The sequence below is a fragment of the Nesoenas mayeri genome (assembly GCF_963082525.1).
Source record: "Nesoenas mayeri genome assembly, chromosome: 9".
Lineage (NCBI taxonomy): Eukaryota > Metazoa > Chordata > Aves > Columbiformes > Columbidae > Nesoenas > Nesoenas mayeri.
The window spans coordinates 21,252,105-21,275,524 of NC_137557.1; the positions used below are offsets into that span (position 1 = coordinate 21,252,105).

A 23,420-nucleotide genomic window follows, 5' to 3' on the forward strand; every position below is an offset into this window, starting at 1 on the left:
ATGTCATTCCCATCCCACCTCACTGCCCCTTGTCCTGGCCTCCTGCCCACCACAAACACCCACCAGGACACCCTGCATTGCCCAGTGGGTCACACTGAGCCACGTCACATTCAGGAGGAGACATGGTGAGGAGTGAGCCTGGGAACCAGCCGCAGAAACAACACATAGTGGCTGCCTTCAGTGTTTGAAAATCTAGGCTTCGGGGGGACAGCACAGAGCAAGCTGGGACCACCACAGCACGGTTTGGGCAGAAAACCTCCCTCTGCTGAGCTTTTGGAATCACCCTGCCTGTATCCTCAAAGCTGCTCTTTTCCTAACTGCATCTAGTTACATATTTCTGGTCATTGTATCAGCATCAAAATGGTAACCCTTCTCTTGTACATATGCCTTCTGTCCCGGTGCCAAGGCAGCCTCCAAGCACTACACCAGCCTGAAATTGCTCAGCCAGGAAAAAAGCACCTATTCCCAGCACTCCTATTTCTCAGCCATCCCTTCTACCCTAAACTTGCTCCCAAAAGAGATTCCGTCCTGTGGTGTGGAACAAACTGCATCTACTCCCAGACTTTGACTACTGTGTAAATTTAAGCCCAGCAAACATCTCAGGTAGGTAGCAGGGAGAGAAGAGAATCCACTATGGGGCCACAACAGACCCAAAAGGTTAGAGCTGCACAAGCAGGGGAGGGCGTAAAAAAAGTAAGACAGGTTGCCATGTGTGAAGAGAAGGTTGAGAGCATGTGTGCGCGTGTGTGTGCAAGCAAAGCTAGGGAAGGTTACGTCAGGAGAGCAGCTTCATGACTTTTTGCAGATAACAGTTTCAACCACAAAAGTGTTTTCAAAGTGACGAATACGATGACAGTTTCCAGCCTCACGTCGACTGATACCTAGAAGTGATTGAAAGAGAGGAGAAAGGAAAAATCAACAAGTGATAATCCACAAGAGCTGCAGCAAGCAGGGGAAGAAAAGCAGATGAGATTCAGCAACCACTGAATGCTGAAATGCGGGAACAGCACAGCCCATATGAAAAGCAGCATAATCTGGTCTTTGGAAGAACAGCCATATTCTGTAGGTCATGGTCCTGCAGTAAGAGCTGCCATGAGCTGGGGAGCCGCATCGAAAAAGCTGGTTCCAGCTGACAGCATCTCAGTGTTATCTCAGAGACCAGAAAGCCCCAGGAAAGCAGCAGAAGTCACAGGCTGGTACAGAGCACAGCTCTCAATGTGCCAAGGAGGGCTTAAAACAGCCCCTCTGCCTGCTTGTATCCCCACATGCGCGAATCCTGCCATGGCCTCAACCTCTCTGGGAAACGTGTAATGCTTCCCATGCCCTCAGTCTGCAGGACCTCAGCTCTGGGCAGCTCTGCCAGGCAGCTGCTGCCCTCCCGCAGCAAACCCTGACCAGCAGGACCACGCCAGGGCTCCACAGGCGCAGTGGCCGGCAGCCCCAGGTGCAACTGTGCAGCTTCTGTTGGGAAAGCAACCACGGATCCCAGCCATGGTGACTTCTGCACCCACATGTTCTCAGCACCCTGCAGCTCCCCCAGAGATCCAAGCCTAAACTGACCACAGGTTCATGCTTCAGGTAAGCCTTTAAGTACATTCATATCTAAAACCAAATAAATACAAATACTGAAATTAATGAAGGGTTTTTTTTCAGCAATATTACCATTTGTATATAATACATATTGCTGATTTACATGAAAACATTTTAAGGTAGGCCAACGTTCCCTCTTCACAACTATTTCCATATTATTAGGAACTTAATTAATTGAAGGCAATTTGCAGATGTAATCTGCTCAGAATAGCTGCCACTGAAGTGCCTCCATTAGGGAAATTTTCCCAACTGTTCCCAACAGTACTGGAATTAGTTCATCCCCAGGAGCCCACATGTAAATGAATTGCTGGCTCCTGCAATCATTTCTTCAAGGTTTCTATTAGGCTGATAGAGGCAGCAATAAAACACAGCAGCAAGCACTCATTTGCAGCAGCAGTATCACAGATTTGGATTTAGATGAATTAGATGGGAAAGACCTCAAAAGATCTCCTGTGTGCTTACACCCACAGGGAAACCTCCCCTCTTGCCATGAAGAGGCCAGCGTGGCTGTAACAGCAGAAATAATGACTGCGATGCGGGGGGAAAGCAAGTTAGAGCTGAACACAGCAACGCTCTTACGTCTCCTTGCGCTCCTCCGCTTCAGCCTGTAGGTCTCCTTGCCGCTGCAGAGGCGATAGATGAAGGAGCCGAGCTGCTCCATGTCATTGACATGTTCGGTTGCAATCATCTCCTCCTGGATTATGTACGTCTGAGGCAGGTACGTCCCTTTCTGGAATGACAGTTTCCACAAAAATAAAGACCAATTGTGCCACGACCTCCTGCTTGAACAGAACTGTCTCATACAGAGCACCAAGAACAACCAAACTATGGAAAATTCACTGTTTGAAGGTTCAAACTCCACCTGCTGAGGCTGGTTAATGTGCTAACTTGTCCTTGCAGTAAACTGTCCCATACTACTAGCTCAGGGCACTAAAACAGATTAGATCCAAAAACTGAATGTTCACATGGGGAATGAAGCCACTCCTGTTATAAACTAACTTCAGGAAGGAAGGTACACAAAGCACACAGAACACAAAAAACCCATCTGGAAACGGAAGAAGGTTCAACCAAAATGCCAGGAACTCTACTGAAAATGTGCATTTTACATTTACTTCAAAGGTAAAATCAAAAAATGCCAGCCCTGCTCAGATCCCAAGAGTGCCCTGAGTTTTCCACATCTCCCCCTCCTCCTCGGTCCACTCAGCACAGCCACAATGATTTCCAGCCCTTACGGCCCACAGGAACAGGGACCAGAGATGGGCCACGGGCACACACTTAGAAACACCACCCTGCATGGTAGCGCTGGGCGCTCAGGAGAACACGAGCTCTTGGCACACTTCACAGCCCAGGACGCTGCTCAGTGATGCTGAGGACGGGCAGGAAGGCGGCTTATTTCAGGGAGTGAGCCTGGGCAAGCAGCACACCCGAGCTCCTTGCTGCTGGGGGCAAGGCCACTATGAAGATCAGGGTGATGAGCGGGGTGAGTGGTAGGGGACACGGCAGAAAGGCAGCAGAGGCTAGAGAAAACAAGGAGAGAGAAAAGGGGGCACCTGGGTGCACCCCAGGGATGCAGGCAGCCTCTTGCCCTGCAGGAAAAAGATATGCTCAGCAACAAGGACCCTCTGCAAGCTGATCCCTGGATGCTCAGGGCATCTTGCAGCTGTCTGGGCATCACTGCAGCAATAAGCAGGTGTGTTACAAGTACAGCTTGGGCTGGGGCATGCTTCTGAGCAGACTAGATGTGAACTAGGCCATGAAGCAAAGCCTTACTTCTGGTCCCTTTCACTTAAGAAGAATCAAAGAAATAGAAAAAACAGCAGATCGTGGGGCCAACGCAAATATAATCAGAGGAGAAAGCAAGCAACAACAGCACAATTTCCAATATCGCCTCTTCAGTTTCCACCACAGGACTGGTTATCTCTGTAGAGATGTACCTGGAAACATGCTGTCTTAACTTAGCACTGTGCTGTTGGGCCGGCAAAGCTGACTGGATCGATAAAGCTCTCCTCTAATGCTAGAGGACTAGACCATTAGTGGTACTTTGTACTACACTAACACAATAGTTCTGCAAGAAATTAAATTATTGATTCTCTGGGAGAGCACAGGAAAGGGCATGCGATATGTGCAGTTACTGGCAGGAGCTCTTAACACCAGGGCTGGGGCTCAGGACTTGCCATATCCCTGACATGGCAACAGGGCTTGGAGAGACACACACATGCACACTATCCAATTTCTTAATTGTTTTAGATTTAAATAGCTGTGGCAGCTGAAGTAGCCAGGAATCATCGCCCCACCATGGCAGGACTGTGCAACAAGCATGACACCTTCAATTCTCCACCAGGAGTTTTAAGAAAACTGGAGCACCGAGCATCTTGGGTTCTGCAGATGAGGACTGCCCACCATTTAACCAGGTCATCTCCAAGGTTCTGGTGCTGCACGAGGTGAGCATCCCTGCATCCTTTTCTCTCAGATACTTAAGCAGCCCTGTCCACTAAATCATCACTCCTATGCACAATAAACACTGCAAGAAGCAGCAGAGCTGCCATTCACAAGCAAAAAAAAAAATCAGATGCTAGAGGCCTGGTACCATATCTGTGTTGGTCCTAGAAACAGGACTGAAGCCACTGAACATCTTTAAAACTAAACATTCAGTCTTACTCATTAGGGACTTGACCAGATGCAGAGGAGCAGAGGAGGCAAAAGGGGGAGCAAGAGGAGCAAGGCAAAAGCCTCCAAGTCCAAGCACCAACACAGCCCATCCAGCATCCAAACAGGAGCACTTCAGAGCAGGGACCAAGTCATCAGGTGATGAAGGTTCTCCACAGCAGAAAGAAATCTGTCCTCTCTGCCTGACACAGTCCACCAGCAAGGCTGTGCCTGTGGACACAAGGCTCACGAGACAACTGAGCTGGGACGGGACCTCAGGAGGTCTCTAGTCACATCTCCTGCCCAAGGCAGGGGCAGCTACCAGATCAGACCAGCTTCCTTGGGGCTTATCCAGTCTGGTCGTGGAAACCTTCAAGGATTTCAAGGAGGTAGCACAACCTCCCTGGGCAACTTGTTCCACCACTTATGTCCTCATGGCAAAAAAACCTTTTCTGACCTCAAGACCAAGCTAAACACTTCAGAACAATGTCTCTAAGGTGCATGTTAAAACCTCCATAGAGAGACTGGACATTTACTTATACCAATAATCAGAACGTTATTTAAACCCCCGTCTGCTTTGTACTCTCTTCAAAGAATCAAACATCTTTTAAACTGTATTTTATCCCCTTTTGAATTCAGTTCCCGATAAAGCATAATTTTCATTAAGTGTGATTTTATATCTCTTATTTTAGGATGTGACCAGTATTCTCAATCTCTCAGTGTTTTCCTGGGGCTCTGCTGTCAGCTTGTGCAATCCCACCTTTTCCATTTCCCTCTGCACCGGGGACTGGTCAGCTGCCATGGTCAGAGGCTGGTTGGAGCGAGTTGTAGGCACATGTGTGTCGTACCCCAGCATGGTTCCCAGCACATTTGCCAGATGGTCACTGCATGAAATTGCAAGGACTGCCAGGAAATAAATGGGGAGTCAGACAAGGATGGGAGACCAGGCACTGCTCAAAGCACAGCCTTTTGCCTCTGAACTTAACCCCTACAAAGTTCATCACACCGCATGTAGCAGCGGCTGAGTGTAGGGAATTGACAAAAGAGTTAAGATTGGTGGATTTTTCTTCTTTTCTTTCAAACAGACTATCACAGGAGGGAGTACAAGACCGAGGCTCAGTGCTTTGCTTTACCTCCAAAAGACCAAGACAGATATGCACCTTCTGCAGTCTTAAAAACCCTGGGTTTTTTTCCTGCTGTTAAGATTAAATAGGATTCTATTTTAAGACTGCTTTCAGTCACTGCAATAGTGGCACAGGCTTTTGGACTGAACAAAACCGCTGGTACTAAACCAAATTAATGCCTGCTGTGAACAAAACTGCATGAGCCCAAGCCTGGTGTTGCAGCCCACAGCACAGTGGGGAGGGCAGCACAGATTGCTCCCCAAAAGGGTGAAGGCTGAAGGCCTGGCACTCCCCAGCGGACACTGAGGGCTCTGTAAATGGCAAACTGCCGCGGTAACCACGGCAAGAGTGCAAGTGGGGAAATGTTTATTTTTTTCCCTTTATTCCTACAATCAGTAAACACCAAAGGGAAGGAATCTGCTGCTTCTCTGTGTCACCCTGGTCAGGTTGATCTGCCACGCCAGTGTTACTGTGATGTTTGCAAAATTAATATTTCAGCTAAACCCTCTGAAGCCTTTGCTCTATGTGAAGCCCAGCTCTGCCAGGGCCAAGACTTACATGAACACAGCAAGCCTGGTTTCCCCACAAGCTTCTAGCTGGCACCTAGGAGTCAACTCGAGAAAAGCATGCAGAATAAGCAGGATTGCAGCTGTACCTTCACGTTAACCAGCAGCTCCCACAGGTTGCGAGGAGGCATCACGATGGTGGTGTTCAGCTCGATGACGTAGCACTTATCCAGCGTTATGTCATGGTAAGCTGTCAGACCCTGCATTCCAAGCAGAGAAATTAAGGAATTGAGCCCTTCGCAATGAAATGTGGCTGTGAAGATGGGTGAAAAGAGGGAATTCAGGGAATTTACCTGAATTTACCAAAATTACCGGCTGTAAGCAATGAACCTGTCCAAGGACAGTTTAGTAACAAGACCATCATAGACATATGTGAAAACAGGGATAGTGTTAGGCCGTGAGCATCATGCTGGTGAAGCCCAGCTCAGCCCCATGCTACAATCCCAAGGGCCCCAAGAGCTCCTTACTCTCTGAAAATCATGGATGATGTCCGCAGGGTCACTCCCTCCAAACTGGGGCACTGGGACGTTGATTTGCTCGTAGTTCTCCTCAATGTAAATCTTGACATCTTCATGCAACTCCAGCTGCCCTTTGAATGGCGAGTACAGCGAGTCTTCGTAGAGGACTCCGCAGTGAAACACGCTCTCACGGGGCAGCTGTGGGGACAAGATGATCCAGGTGGAGGTACAACACTCACACACACCACTAACAACTAGAGCAAACACAGGAAGAAATGTATCCAGACTGGGTAAAAACACCCTTTTCAAACAGATGCTTGAGAATATTTCAAGATCAGTCTTTTTACCAGAAACTGTTCTTGATGGAGGTAGTTCAAAGCACCCTCATGAAATGCCCATGTCTCCCTTCCTGCTAGCCAGGTCCAAAGGGAATACAGGATTCTCATGCGATTTCACAAGAGGTAATTCAGAAAGGCAAACTGATTGCCTGTAGACTCTGATGTTTCATAACTAGGCTGTTCAAATCCCTCCATAGACAAGGCTTCCTGTAACTGCATGTTTCTACATAAGGCATATAGCCTCAGGGTGAGCAGAGCATCATTTCCAAAGGCACTTGTAGCTTGGATATGGCAAATGCACCAAAACAAAGCAGCTTCGCCTCATTGCAAAACAGCAGCTGCTGCTCTCCCAGGCTCCAGAAGCACAACCTATGGGCAAGAGAGCTAACGCACAGTGAGCGATCGAGTCACAGAGTTTCTAGATCAGGTATAAATCAGCACAGGTAAGAACAAACTGACGTATCTGAAAACAAAGATTGCAAATTAATCTGACAGCAAGGAGATTTATGGAGGAAGGAAGTGTATAAACAGTCTATATTGCTGAGTGGATAAGTACTGGCTGCAGAGACGAAGGCAGCTGGTGGTCCTGGGAGAACTCATTCACTAAGAGCTGCTTTGCAGCAGAACAAGGGCTTCAGCACAAATCAATGCTCTGGAGTTTCTTGGCTAAACACTCAGCAAGACACAGAGCTTAGTAGTTTCCTCTGTAAAATGCAGCTCTGTCTGTCTCATTCGCTATGCTCTGACCCATCACAACACTGCTAGCCCAGCACCTCAGCTAGGCCAGGCTTTGCCAAGACTACATGGAAGAAAATATGCTGAATTTAATGGAAGTTGAAGGCTTACCTTCATACCATCTCCCTCTGACTTTTCATGTCTCCGCTTGCTTTATTAATAGCAGCACCTATTTTTGTTACACCTACAGAGTTTTGCTGTGCTACAGCCTAAAAAACCTACTGCAAAAAGCTGTTCCCTTGCCTCTAACTCCCTGCTCTCTCCAGGGCTTGCTCGACCCTCACAACAAGCCACACTTTGAGACTGCCTTACCCTGACAGCAGTAATGTTGGGTTTAAAAGGTAGAACTAACAGGATATTTTTAATGGAGATAAAAAAGGTCAAATAAAGCCACAAGGAAGGGGAAGAGGAAGGTTTCTGGAAGGCCCATCCTGGCAGTCGGAATGGAGGTGAGCCTGAGCCTACCACTTAGGACATGCCTTGTCTGTCTGCAGTGCTCAGAGGACCGGCTCCCGAGTTACAGCAGTGCAAAGGAATAAATAACAGCACCACCTCTTTCAAAGAGTGAAGCCGTTTGTCTGGCTGCCCTGACCGAAGAGCCAGCAGACCTTCCCAGTCGCCCCTACCTGGGTGATGAAGAAGTATCTGTACACATACATCGATGCAAAGACCAAGCCCAGGAGCAGCACAAGGAGACCCATGGTCAGGTAGCACACCCCGCTGAGCGATGACCTCCGTCCCTGCACCATGGGTGCTGGCTCCTCCTGTGAGACAAAACCAAGAGCATCAGTCAGCTGCCGCTGCGAGGGATCAGAAAAACAACTACACTGTATGCAAAGGCCATGAACAGGCTTGTGGTGACTGAAGAAGGCAGGCACCGTCCTGCAAGGTGACTTCACATCTGGCAGCATTCGGGCAAGAGTAAAACATTTCATGTGCATTTTTCGCTCCAACATAAAGTATAAATAAATATTACATATATAAAAATAAATAAATACGTGTGTGCGTGAACATACACATATATATGTATAGTCTGCTTCCCACTAACTGCTCAGAACAAAGTCAAGCTTTCTTTCTGTGGGCAAGAAGTATTGACCAAAAAGAAGGAAATCAGGAACTTGCAGTTCCTGGCTACTGAATGTAACACATTTCTCTCATATTTATACTCAAAAAGCTTTGTTGACATGCTACCACTCCTGCAGCATTTTTCAGAGAAAATTTTTGCAGTGGAAATTACTGTTCTCAGAGAGGAACCTACTGGCCATGCTGGAGTGAGCCTAACTAAACATCTGCGTTAATCACTTCAACTCTGTTTTCAAGCAGGTTCCTGCACACCTTCCAGGAACATGGTCAGAGCTTCAAAAGAGAACAGATCTGCCTTTCTTAGAGCGCTGCCCAATCCATACAGACAGGAGCCAGCTCACCTTGTTACAGCCCTCAAAAAGGAGGGCAGTGCAAAGGCAGGATTACCTCCTGGGACTGCTCATCCCAGTGCACGATGCTCTTATTTTTACGACCAAAATAACCCTCTGAAACATTAAGCAGGAGGATGTGAGGCCTTTCAGAAGCAGATGAAAGAAGCTGGTTGAGAGATGCCCCAGTTTCCACAGAGAAGAGCTGAAAGCTGCCCTCAAGTGAGCAGGTGGGCAGAGACATGCCAGGAAGGGCTCCCGCGGATTAACTCCTCTGCACAGCACCTGATCCGGTACGTGTGGTACAGAAGATGCTCTCTCCACAGACAGACAGAGATCTGCACAAGCTGGAGGAACAGATTTAACAGGTCTTTCCTGCCCCTGCAAGGGCACTCCAGTATCCCTGGGCACTTCTGGGGAGCCCATGAGGCAGGGATGCCCAGCTGAGCTCCATGGAGGTGCAGAACAAGGGCAGAGCAGGGATCCTGCAGCCCCTCTGCTACCTGCCCCACTCCCAGCTGACGCCGACTGTTCCTGCTATTGACTGCTTCTTTTCTAGCCACAGTCAGACTGATAACTGCAACAACCAAATTGCTTTGGGAGAGCTCCAATTCCAGCACACCTCCAGAAGAAATTAATCTACATTTTCTTCTCCTTCATCCCAGCTGTTGACAGAGCCACAGCACCTCACACTGAAGGATCAGCATTTAATCAGTTTGTTGCCATTCCTCCAGCAAATAAAGGGATGAGCAAACTGAAAAATATCACATTTTAAGTTAATTTCCAACCTTTCCTTCCTTTCCAATCTTTCCTTCTACAGATGAGGGACAGCAACTGTGACAAGCCACAAAGAAGAAAAAAAAGTCATATTACCAGAGGAAGTTTAAAGGCCCTCTGACATGAACTGCTCAGACAGAAAAGTCATGCTATATGTCAAGTGTTTCACAAAAACAGATTTCTCCAGATACTTATCATCAGAGAAACAGTGTAGACAGTGGGGGTGAGGAGGAATGAAAAGCTCTCCTGCTACTGACACTGAAGCACGGCTGATAAAATGTTTAATGCTCTGCAAGCGAATTGCATCCGAAAGGTGCCAGGCTCCTGTGATGGATAACGCACTGTTCACTTCCTCGGTGAGCTGCTCGTGCAGACTCCACGGAGAGCTTGGGGAGAGGGTTCAGAAGGACACAGCAACACAAAGACTAAAAAAAGCTATTCCCATCGAAAACTGTGTTTGAAGAATGGTAGGGAGGGGCAAATAAGCCCTCACTGGTCTGCTATTTGCTAGCGCAGCTCTGTGCTCTTTGCACAGCCAAAGGCATGGGGAGACATCCCACCCCTCACCAACAAAGGAGGTGAGTTCACCTCCCTACAAAACATTCCTGGCTTCAGGAAAAATGCCTGAGTTTTGCATTTTGGGAGAGGGTGGAGAAGCGAAGGAGGGCTTTGTCCGAGGAGATGTTACAAAACACTAGGAAAAAATGAAAAAAACCCCCTCAAATTCTAAGGGAGGGAAGAAAAAGCTCAATAGCAACCATTCTGATGGAGCAGAGGTTAAGACAGTGAGGTTAATGATGCTTCCAGCCAGGTCAAGGGGAACAACTAACCACAGCCCTGCAAAATATTGGATAAAAATCACCTGTGCAAACCTCCACTGAAACACACATCTCCCTCGTCCAGCCCAGTAGATTAAAAGGCCACCAGCATTTGTCACTATGAATTAACTACAATTTAAAAGCAACTACACACCTGCCAGCACGTCGGCTTTGGGCTGGAGGCATTCTCAGGGCTGACAGCCTGCGGACGGAGCGGCGCACGACCTGCTTTCACAGCATTTCACTCACGATATCAAACCTTCCCACACTGGAAAAATCCAGCAAGCTTCTTCGACAGGCTGCTGCCCCGCTCACACCACACTGCACCCCTTCTCCACAGGCCCACCTCTCCATGCAGGAGAAATGTGGGCATTTTAAAAAACAGGAAATCCAACGCAGCTGATTTCCATCTGTTCTTATCGGAGGACGGGCTGGCTCCCCAGTAAGGGAACAATTTTCCCCTGAGCTAACCTTATGATAAAGAGAAGCAGGCTGTCCCAGCAGCAAGCTGCAGGAAAGCCATCCCTGCCAGAAAGAGCCCCAAGACCGACTGCGAAAACAAACCATGCACCGTGCTCATCCTGCACAGCAGACTTCGCAGATCTGGCAGCATTGCCGACCTCCACGAATTTCAGTGGTGGGGAAAAGAATCAGACTTGGCAGAGCACTTCTCCTGAAGAGCAGATCACGCCTTCAACACATGCATTTTCACTGAGGACAAAAATCAAAATATTAACATGCAACAATGCTGTATAACAACGTTCACCAGATGCTTAACAATATTCCCTACGAATTCATTAACCAGATGGTATTCTTGCAACAAGCCACCCTACTGTTTTCTGTCTCAAACAACTATGGGATTTTTTGGCCAAGAGAAACGGGAAAGGTTGGAGTCCAAACCACCCCTAGACAAAGGCATGGACAGGTATTTCAGTTCATCAAATGGGTAGGGTTTTTTTTCTTGTTTTAAACACAGTATTCTAACAGATGGGCCTATTTTACACAAAAATGAACATAAGGTACTTCCTCCCCACACTGGGCTATGCAGAAGATGAACATTAATTTGCTTCTCCATGAATTAATGGATGGAAAAGTGACAGCAGCAGAAGAGCACGATGTCCATGGTCCAGGTGCTACTGAGGCACAGGCAAGGAGGATGCCCAGGCAGACCCACAGCTCTGCAGTGTATCCCACTGCAATTTCAGGGCAGGAAGACCCTGCCACTCCATTTAATGATCCTTTCTTTGCTGTGTATTTCTTGGCACCACCACACGCCCCAGCACCGGTGCAGGCAGTGGAGGCGGCTGCTTTGCTCACCCTACAGAAAGGGCCAGTCCAGCTCCCTCTCCAGTGGGAAAACTGGGAGAGGCCACGGGTGGAGCTCCTTCCTCCGCACAACCCGAGGGGAAGGCGCAGCTCGCTCCTCCTCCTCATGGGCAATGGGGAAAAGCACCTATCTCTCACAGAGAGCATCTGCGCGTCTTGGTGCTCTGCCAGGTGTTGTCCTGCTAGCACATCATCCCTCCGGGCAAGAGACAGAGGCAGCTCCAGCACGCGCCTAAATAACCAGACATGCTGACCCAGCTCCAGTTGGCAGGTGCGACTGCTTCACAGACACTCTACCCAGCACCTGGCACCTGACAGGATATTGGAATATAAAAAGGAATTTCCTTCCATGGATAAAACAGGCTCTTCACTACGCTTCAGTGCCCTGCCTGCTCACGGGGCCAGTACAGGAACAGCACAAGCTGCAGATGCCCAGATGGGAGAGGATGAAGTTACGATACAGACCATTTGGTAGAGGAGGCTTGAAATCAGCCTGAGGTGAGGGGTTGGGGGGGGAGGAGAAAGCCCTAATTCAGTCTGTGGGGATTTTCTTCAGAATCTCAGGTCTTGCTGAGGACATGATGAAAATGGTTGGTGTCTCATTATCCCTGTTTGTAACAGAATGGCTAAGGAACATCTTTCCTGCAGGGGGTGGGGGACAGAAGCCAGGCTGTGCTTCATAGCCACAATGTCCAGTCCATGGCACGGACATCAAGTCCAAAGGCCAGAGTAAGACAGAGCAGGGAAGCCATCAACACCTGCCAAGCAAAACCCCCCAGCTTCACAGCGCTGAGCCTTTGGACACACAACTTGAGTAGGAGCTGCTAGCAAGAACCATACCCAGTGAGGGGCTGCCTTTGGTATTTCTCATTAATACAGTACAGGGTTGTGAAAAATAGATATTTGATTATATCACTCCTTCATCGCTTATGTCTTCCTGAAGTTGACAAAGTGAGGAAATTAAAGGTGTCACATCATGCCTTGTTCCCTCCTGAGTCGCACATTGCCTTGGCAGAGTTGGGCTCAGCTCACGCCCTTTTCCTGCTTCTTCAGCTTTGGAAACAGGTCTGAGCTCTCCACAAACCATTTTTCCCACATTTCTGAAACACGCAGGCTTGAAATCTTTCATTTTTGGTGTAGCAGAGCCTGACAAACAGAGGACACAGCTTGGCAAGTGTCTAAATATACACCTCCAACAGGCAAAGAGGCTTGCAGCAACTAAAAATAGTAGATGTGATTTTGATGACTGATGAGGTGAGAAATGCGATGCAGAGTAAATACTCAAAGGGATGCGGTCTGGAGCAGAGTGCTATCTGAAAGGCAGTACAATATGTCATCCCTCTCCGGGATGCTGCTTGTTTCCAGGGAGCAGCAGCCTGAGCTCCTGATGTAGAAGATGTGCTGATGTAACTACAGCCACTGCCACAAGCAGCCACGGCTTGCTCAAAGGCTGCAGACTTTAAACCTAAGAAACCCACATCAGAAAATTCATCTGATCACAGCATTTACTAACTTCTGTTAACCAAAGGCCAATTCAGACTATGAGGAAAGAAAAAATCAGTTCAAGGTCTCTACCTTCAGCACATCAAGCCCCATATTCACAGTCAAGATCAGTAACTGCTTCACAAAATATGAAGACTTGCAATAGCAACACCTCCAGTGACTTCAGATGGCCAAAGCCCGTGGCTGACTGCTGGCAAACTGTAGCACGGCCGCAGGGTGTGTAAGCTGGTACAGACTGACCTCTCCTCTGATGTGCCAGGCTTGGCTTTGAGCGCCACCTCTCAGGAAAGTGACCCCCATGTCCGCACCGCTGCCGCCTGCTCCTCCTACATGTGGATCAAAGCTCTCTTGCCCAACCACCACACAGACAGCAACCCTCTGTATGATAAAAAGCACTGGAGAGTTTGTGGGATAAATTGTAGAGCAAGGAGATCCAGACCTGCGTCCCAGAGACAACCCCTCCCATATTTAGGCATTCAGATGCAGGTGAGCTGGGTGATGAAGGGCCTCCAGGGACACCAGAGCAAGCAGGGCTGGCCTGCTGGGCTTCCAGACTGGAGCACTTGCGAGAGCTCTGGAGAAGGAAAGTGAGAGCAGACAAGAAGGGGGAGAGGAATGGAGAGAGATAAACCATCGCAGCAAAGGCAGTTCATCCTTGCGTCCACCAAAGCATCTCCCACAGTCCAACAAAGGCTCCTCTGCCAGATTAACGCGAAATGAGTCCTGTCCTCAAGAGCAGTTATGCTTGGAGGAAGGAGAGGGAGTGAAATTAGGAGAAATAGCAGTGACACCAACAGGGAGCAGTGCCTGGGCCATTGCCCTGGCAGGGAATCCCAGGGGTCAGTGCTCAGCACCAGCAGTGAGAGGCCTCTGAACAAGCCCATTACCTGCAAGAAGAGTCTTTCCAGGCTGAAGAGCATTTCTAATGCTTTAGGGTCAGGAAAAAAAACAAAGTGTGCATGCATGGAGAGATATATATACACATATATATATTTGGCACACAGTTTCCAAGGCAACCGAACTCTCTACGCGCAGCACTTGAGCAGCGCTTGTGCAGGGCACGCAGCAGCATTTCCACAGAGAACACAACTGGTGGCTTTTGGACTCAAAGATGCCTGCAAGCTAAAAAAAAAAAGAAAAAAAGCAAGCCTGTAATTAAGAGACTATCACAGCTGAAGGCAAAAAGGTTGCAATACATGAATCTAATCACATCTTTAAATGATACCACAGCACGTGACTAGAAACAAAGCCACCTGCCTCAGGAGTCACTTTGCAGTGCTGGAAATTGGAATATCAAACCCAATCACTGGCTAATGAAAACCCCCAGCTTTGTTGCTATACGACAAAGACAGCAGGATGTTAAAAATGCAGCCTCGCGTGTGGGAGCTCCTAAGCGCTCAGTGATCATATTTTTCTCTTCCCTCATCAGCAAGGGAGATATAAACCCTGCTCTTTTCTCCCTTTTCCATCCCTTTCTGCAACTAAGGGGCTGTTTCTCCTCCCTCTTTACACAGGGGTGAGGAATTCATTTCCATACATTATTTTATTTTCTCTTTTTGGCAGAGGCACAACACCTTCCAGATGGAGTTTTTCCAGCCTCCCTCTCCTCTCTCCCAGCAGTAAAACCATTCAGACCATTAGCAGAACCAACAAAGCCCCTTGTGAAAACATGGCTGTTCTTATCAGGCACACAGCTAGAGCCTCAAGTGTCGCACTGAACAGACAGGCAGGCAGAGGAAAAATAAACAGCTGTGATAAAGTGGAAAAAAATGTCCCAACCTGGGTGTTTAATAGCCTGACTGCCAAAACATGGAGTCTGATATACATGGCCTGATTTCCAGAAATCAAAAGGAGCTGTAGTAACTCACTGTGACAACGGGGAGAAACAGTCCCTGCCCTGGGGAGGCTCCATCACCACAGCCAAAAGGCTCTGGAGCACCTGGGCAGACCTCACCTGGAAGCACACATCGCCAAGTGAAAGCTAGAGCCTGATTTTTTTTGTAACCCTGAAGTGGGAAGTGGCATTAAAAGAAAGAGAATTTTCCCCAGGAGAAGAACAAAGGTTACGCTTTGGCATTGGGTCTCAAAACCTACCCAGAGCAACTAAAGACAAAGGGCAGCTCAAGCAAGAGCAGAGCAGAGAGGTCGCTCCAGGAACCAGAGAAGCTCTTAAATCAAGGGGTTGGCAAAGTTCGAGAGAGAGACTTGACTCAAAGGTAAAGACACATGCAGGTGGGCAGACACCTGACTCTTTAAAAGACCTTTGATCAACGCCAAAAATATTCAAGAGCACTAAGAAACTGATGCAAGGAAATGCCAATAACTTTCAGCTTGTTCTCAGTGTAGTGTCCTCCTCCTTCCAGGAGCAGCTGCTACCGGCTGCCCACAAAACCAGCCTGCTTGATTCCACCTCCACACATGGCTTGGGAAGAAGCAAGCCACGAGCCTGACTGGCCACCAAAGGGATAAGCTGTCCTATGGCAGAACAGCGGGACCACACACTTGGGAAGGAGCAGGACAGACTTCCATTCTGAGAGCCACACAATCACCTTTTCCCAGACTAAAACTGTGCATCTGCTCCAATATAAACCAAACACACCTACCAAACTGGGCAAGAGGACCATGGAGTCCTGGGCACAAGCCAAGACTAATTTTGCAAAAGGTGCAAAGGATTGGATGCTGTCTGAACATGCATGAAAGTAGAAAATGTGACCTGGAAAAGACCTTTGTACATATGAAAAGGTTTCACACAATTTCACCTGAAGAGTTTTTCACCACCAGTGATGGCTTTGGATGCTAATGAAGCACCAGAACAGAACAACAGTGGGACAGAGGACTCACCTGAACACCACGGCTGGGCTCTGACCACTGCTTCGCCCCAGAGAGCTCCACCTCCAGACAGTATGGGGGTCCAAACAAACATACAATTGAAAACTACAGCACCTGCCTCCAAGCTTCTACAGTCAGGCAGGTGGAGATGGTCAAGAGCAAATTAGTCATTTCAGATGTGACCATGATAAGCCAAGCACTGCTGATCTGGTTGTGCTCAATTGCTGTCCCACCTCACCCTTCCAAAAAGAGCAGGCAGAAAGGAGGGCACAGCCATGGCCAAAACGCTTAGGAGCTGGAAGTGCCAAGGCACTGCCTTCTGCTGGCTCTGCAGATAGGAGAGGGCATGGGAGCTGTAAACCTCTACTGTTTGTTCCGAGCAGAGGGGTCAGAGTGCAGCGTTTCCTGTAGTTCAGGCTGAAGCATCTTAACAAGGACCTAGATTTCAGGCTGCAACATTTGCCTTTTCCCTGAAAATCAGGACTTAAACAGTGTCACACCATAAAATGAAGTCACTGCTCCCTTTCAGAAACACTGACAGCCATTATCTCTTCTCCCAGCAGCAGCATAGGAAAACCCTGACAATCAGTCCTGCAATCAAAAATTCACCAGAAAGAAATGGTGTCTAGTTTAACACAGCAATAGAGAGGAGGCAAATTTACCCTTTTCAGCTTTATTGTTCAAACTGACTTCAGGTTGTCATATGCAGGGACAGGAGCTGGACTCGACAGTCCTTGTGGGTCCCTTCCAACACAGGACATTCTAGGTTCCCACACATCATCTGGGAAGAAAGTACCTGTCCAGAACTGAAAATGCCTCTTCCACCTCCTGTAAACCCCTTAATGAGCAAAGATTTGGTATTTGCAAAAGCAGGAATTGCAAAACTGCGCACAAAGGCACCTCATCCTCCCTGGACACTCTGTCTCTCCAGACCTGGAGGCGATGCTCTGCTGCTGGGAGGTCTCTCCTCTGAGTAGCCACCCATCTGGCCACCTCTCCCAAACGGCCCCATGAGCAGCAAGGTGCAATAACAGGGTGAAAATCAGCATTCTGCTTATCCTTTCTCAGCACAGGGCTTCTTACAGCAAAGCGAGGAGGGCTCCTGTCCTATGGACGGAACCTATAGCACTGCAGTAATAACACATGCAGCGTATGCAGCAAAGCTCCCACCTCATAAGTATATTTGGTTCATTTGCACCCTTTAAAACTTCTTTTAAAAGATATTTCTTGGTTTTCTATGTTTTGCCAAGGAAATTGTTGCACTCAAAGCAGGTAAATGCAACAGGTTCTTCCCACGTAAAGAGCACCTACATGCAAAGCTGCATTGGCTTTGGCTCTTCCTCAGCTTTGGGAGAATGCACATCTCTAGACAGACATTTCCAGTTTCTCCATCCCCAGCTCTTCAGTCTACATCTCTTTGGTAAAAGAGAGCTCCATGTTTCCAAATTCAGTTGCATTTATAACATTTCTGCTGGAAATAGTCATTCTCTCCCCCAATCCCTCTGCCACTTTTAGCCAGATCCTTTGTCATGCTCAGCTGGAATATCAAATATTAATATCCGGAGTCTGGTAAGATACTGAAGTCTAATATTTCACTAGAGTGGATCCTGTAAGAGTCTGGAGATGTTTTTTTCCAATTCAGCCCTTTTCTTCCACTTCCAAGGCATCCCAAAACCATGGGGAACCAAGAACCAGAGACGACTGATGACTCCATACAGGACAGAAAAACAAGTCATCACTTCAGGCCACATGGATACAGGAGGCTTGGGCAAAGGCCAGGAATAACCTTCTGTTACAGGAGGCAGCTTCTTCAAATTAATATTTACCATGTTTAGATTCCTAAATCAAGACCTCAACATGGTGAAAATACTCACAGCTCAGGAGTATCAAGCCTGCAAAAATGTCAATGAGCATAATCAATCCACATTGCTGCCAGCTAGTTTTTCCCTCTGCATTTACAGCTTGCTTTGTGAAAAAGCCTGTTTAAAAGACATTTCCTCATATCCCCTTCCCCAGCCGTCTGACAAGACAGGGGAGCTGGGGCACAGCAACAGCCCCAGCAGCGAGACACTGTCTGCCTGGTAAGAATCACAGACTGGCTGGGGTCGGAAGGGACCTCTGGAGATCATCTAGTCCAACCCACCTGCTAAAGCAGGTTCAGCTATAGCAGATTGCACAGGAATGCATCCAGGCGGATTCTGAATGTCTCCAGAGAAGGAGACTCCACAACCTCTCTGGGCAGCCTGTTCCAGTGCTCTGACACCCTCACAGTAAAGAAGTTTCTCCTCATGTTTAGAGGGAACCTCTTATGCCCGTTGCCCCTTATCCTGTCGTTGGGCACCACTGAAAGGAATCTGGTCCATCCTCTTGACACCCACTGTTGAGACATTTATAAGCACTGATAAAATTCCCTCTCAGCCTTCTCTTCTCCAGGCTGGACAGACTCAGCTCTCTCAGTCTCTCCTCATAAGAAAGGTGCTCCAGACCCCTAATCATCTTTTTAGCCTGCTGCTGGACTCCCTCCAGTAGTTCCTTGTCCTTCTTAAAACGGGGAGCCCAGCACAGCTCTGGCAGGCTGAAGGTGAACATGATCATACGCACCATCTCAGGACAACCTCTCCCAGACACAAGACAACAGGTTCTGCTTTCTGCTTCCCCTCCTGAAAGGTCTCTGTGAAAGCATTCCCAGATGCACACAGAAATCTTCCCTTTGTCTCCAAACTGCCCCATCCTCACAGACGCCGGTCTGCGCTGCAGCATTTGATTCACGCCGGGTGGGCAGGGAGGAGCATTTGCAGAGCCCTTGGCCAGGGCAGCTGAGCAGCCGGTCTGCGCTACGTACAGAGCAAGAGGAGAGATGCCTCTTCCCTCCAGTTCTTATAATTTACCTCTGCTGAAGCAGAAGATTTTAATGAAACCTCTTCTGCTCTGGCTCTTACACTGTCTCTGCACAATAAGTAGCTGCTAGTATTACAGAGGTTTACAAAGAATCAACCCACAAAGACCCCAAACCAAATTTTGACTGGAGAGCTCCAGCCACCAGTTTTACTCAGTTCCTGTGGAATTCAACATCCATCACAAACTCAAGGACCATATTTCTCAGAGCAGTTAAGGACACAGCGTATGTATTTATTTCCAGTTCTGACTGTAAATCTGGAGTTCAATTAAAACTCACTGAATACTATTTTGCATCTGGGAAAATATTTTCCAATGAATACAACAAATTATTTTACTGACTGCATAACTTCAAACTGCCTTCTGCTCGAGGCTGCTACGTCCTGCCAGCTCCTACTAATGACAACAAGATTGTTTCTTTTATAAGTCCTTAAAATGTTGCAACTGCCTCAAAATTACATGGATTTTTCTGACAATTCAAACTGTATATTCTTTCCAATTCAAGCTGAGCTGCACAGCGGAGAAACAAGGCTGAGCACATGTGAGCTTGCTGTCAAGGACTCCTCACCTCCTACTTTTTGGGACACATTAGTATCACAGACATCTTCCTGCCTGCCACATCTTTGCATTCACTGAGCACCTGCCAAAATTCACAGGCTGCGGAAGCCGCCGCTGAATCATTTCCCAGCTCTGGCTCCTATCGTTGGGATTGAAGTTGTGAGATCAAAGAGGAGAGGAATGCAGAGCATCTTGTTTGCATGTCACCAATGCCATTTTGCTGCAAGGCAGCTAGAGCAAGACACACACACAGAGGAATTACTGGCAGCGGGAGAAAGCGTGGCAAGAATGTCTGGCTACGGAAAGACCAACCCCACGGCTTGGACATTTTACAAAGCAGCACATCCCCTCGGTCCAGCTAAGTCCAAACTATAACCAAAAGACAATTAGCGAGGGATTCAGTGTCATAGATATCCCGAAAAATAGCATCAGGAAAAGGCCACCCGCTTGTTAGTGACGTGCTGCTCCCTGGACACCCTCATGCTGCACTGACCACAACTTGCTCCTGCCCTCCTGTCATGGGTCTTATGCTGATTTTCTTACATGCCCGTCTGCTGGAATTAAGATACTGCTGAAGGATCTTTGTTTTACATTCACTTTTTTATGTTCCTTTGTAGCTCTTGTGGGCTTAAAAGAACAACACAACGCCCCTCAGGAGCCAGAGAAAGGCTCAAGGCGATGTAAAGAACCTAAAATTTATTATTTGCTACTTAAGCCTATTTCATTCATCTGGCAGGACCTGAATTGGAATAATTTTGATTGCTGAGATCTGGCAGCACTAATAATGGAAACAAGCTTCTCTCTTTTTTTTTTTTAATTATTATTATTTTATGGCTTTTTAAACTTCTTTTCTGATGGTGAATGTGAGAAGGAGCAAGATCCCGCTCGAGCTCATGCAGCATCGGCAGAACGACCAACTCCCCTGCTGTTGAAAGCTGGTTTTATGGCAGCATGAGGTGGAAGTCCGGTGCAATAGTCAGCTTTCAGGGCTGAATATCAAAGGTGGGAAGAAACCTATTGTCTTCTTTTGTTTGTAAGTAGGAAAGATGAAGTTTGGAAACCACTGAGAGACTACAGCTTGCCACGTTCCCCCATTACAGATTTCTGTATAGCTCCTAGACATTAGATTAATAGATGCAATTATGACAGACCGAGCACATTCAGACACTGACAGCACAGCTGAGAGCTGCAAGCACATCCGTGCATGATGTGAGATCATTACGATATAAGCGATTCCCTGAACTCTCTGCAGAACTGAGCAATCTCCCAATGCCCCTGCTGCAGAGCAGCTCTCCGGGGCAGGTAATCCCCACTCACCCAGCAAGGCACATGAAGAGAGACACTCTGAACTGCTGCAGGAACAGAGCAAAACCACAGCTCCTGTGTAGTTGTTTGAGTCAGGGAGATGTCAGGGTTCAATAAATCATCAATATGCACGCACCGTCTGAGGCATTTATGAGGAACTCAGAAATGCCATTTAAGTCTCCTGCTCTGATATAGAAGCACTGTAACAAGGGGGACTTGATGCCATGGGTCAAGCCCATTCCTCTGGACAACACCCTCCCACTACACAGGGTGGTCCACCCTCACAGAAGAGCCCACAAGCTGAGGGTTCTCTAGCACAAGAGACTTCAGAAACACTAAACTCCTGGTCGAGCACAACAGGGCCCACTTCATCTGCCCCTCCTCCAGAGGGGCACCAGCCACACCACCCCTGGTACGTGCCCAGCCCTGCCTGCCTGTGACTCACACTGTCCGGATGGGACTCGACATAACCATACCCCAAGGCCCCGGCCACGTTCTGCATCTGCCAGGGATGCTTCAATGCCTTTATTCACCTCACGCCTGGCAGGGTCCCAGCCTCTGCAAGCATAAGTGCATATTCCCCTCTGACACCCACCACCTGAAGCCAGCAGAGCAACTCAACTTCAGTATGTCAACTCCCATCTTGAAAACTGCAAAGCATCTAGAAAGCTGTGTGTGCTCTTATCCCCTTGTTTCTTATCTTGCTCCAGCACCAGCTGTCTTGTTCCTCTCATCTCTTCTCCATGACAACCCTAAGCCTTCTGAGATGTTAGAATCTGAAATCCACCCATGAATGATCAATCCCAAATTACATTCCTCCAGGCAAAACCACCCAGACCTAAGGGACGAATTAAAACACTTTTCCCCCTGGCCATTTACTTCAGTGCCTGAGGATGGCTGGTCCCCACAATAAAGCAACTACGCTGCTCCATCCCCTCCCTACTTATCCAACTTCAGATGCCTACGCACCAACTAGGACAGGAGCTAACGTCCACAACACCGGACACTTTCATCCTTCCCGGGGCACCCCTCCGAAAAGCAGGTGAGCTGCGAGCAGACACCCGGCCCCACGCACGCACCGTTCAGCTATAACTCAGCAGAAAAGGGTAAGGAGCCGGCACAGAGCGGTGCGCCCACCGGCGGCACCCGGCCCGCCCCGCGGCGCCCGCCCGCCCGCCCCGCACTCACGGCGCACGAGGGCAGCAGCACAGTGCCCGCCGCCCCATCGCCCCCCGCCGCCGCCTTCGCCTTCTCCTTCTCCTTCTCCTTCTCCTTCTCCGGCTTGAGCCCCGCCGGCGGCTGCTGGACGCCGATCTTCACCATGGCCCCGCGTCGCCGCCGCCGTCCGCGCCACCGGCACCGCCCCGGGGAGGAGCCGGCACCGCCCCCGCCCGCGGCGGAGCCCGGGACGCTCCGCTGCGCCCGCCCGCCGCCGCTGGGACCGGGGAGGGGGTGTCCCCCAGGAGGGCTGTGGAGACAAACGGGGGTTTGCGAGCGGCGGGGCTGTGCCCGAAGCGCCAGCGGGTCTCGGGAGTGCCCGCTGCACCGCCCCACTCTCGGGCAATTACACCTGTCCCGGGGGATCTGCTGCCAACAGCACCGCGGCTGCTTCCCAGTCCCAGCCACAGCTCTGCTCTCCTGCCCGCTCTTGCTTCAGCAGGCTTCTGCTGCAGCTCCTCGGCCCTTAGGGAGGTTTGAGGATGCAGAGCAGCCCCAGGAAGCCCTGGCTCCCTGCGGTGCTAAATCCTCAGTACTGCAAGTGGCACAGCTGAAATCAGGTCACCAAATAGAAAAACAAAATAAAACACACCTTGATCAAGCTACCAAGCCTGAAGATGCACACAGAGAGCAGAAGTTACTCTGGGGAAGCTGGGAAAACCCAGCTGCTGTTGGTTTCAAGGCCTGAAACCAGGATTTGTGGAGGAACCAAAAGTATTCAGGTGGCCTCTCCCCCAGAGTCAGCTCTGCACAGCAGAATAGATGGATTATCTTCATAATGGGGACAATGATCTAGAAAAAGTCCTTCCTGACAAAAGCAGAGTGTGGCATGCAGAAGAGAATTTAGAGGGGTTGCTGTTGCACCATTGATTCCGGTCTGGTGCCACTGGATCGTATTTGGGGAGCGGCAGGGAGCAGTGCTGCCTGCAAGGGGCTGTGTCCAACAACAAGGCATCACTGGGCTGTGTGCAGGATTCACCGGAGCACTTGCACAGCAAGGAGTAAAGAACACATGTTGACAGTTTTGTCAAGGTAACAATATGGAAAAAGGCACTAACAAAACCCTCTCCACCAGACATGGGTCATAAGGAAAGCAGCAAACTGTCAGTGAGGAAACCTGCAGTACCCTTACGTTAATTTCGTCCACTTAAACATAGCATTTATTTATAATAAAGTTGTTATGAGCATTTTCTTTAGATACAGGACGATTCATTATTTACTGAGTGCTTTACATCATGTTATGAACTAACCCATTGATAAATTAGTGCTAAATTTTATTTGCAAAAGGCATCTTTGGCAGGGATTCAACATTGACTCACAAC

General features: G+C 48.6%; 1 protein-coding gene across 1 annotated transcript; it reads right to left on the reverse strand.

The window, feature by feature from the left end:
- Positions 1 to 789: 789 nt before the first annotated feature.
- On the reverse strand, positions 790 to 22,203 carry ITM2C (integral membrane protein 2C; the record flags this gene model as incomplete). The annotated part of the gene is made up of 6 exons (XM_080349929.1): positions 790 to 881; positions 2,170 to 2,320; positions 6,016 to 6,126; positions 6,394 to 6,582; positions 8,084 to 8,221; positions 22,069 to 22,203. The coding sequence occupies 6 exons, from the start codon at positions 22,201 to 22,203 to the stop codon at positions 790 to 792; spliced, it is 816 nt and encodes a 271-aa protein (XP_080206055.1).
- Positions 22,204 to 23,420: the final 1,217 nt, after the last annotated feature.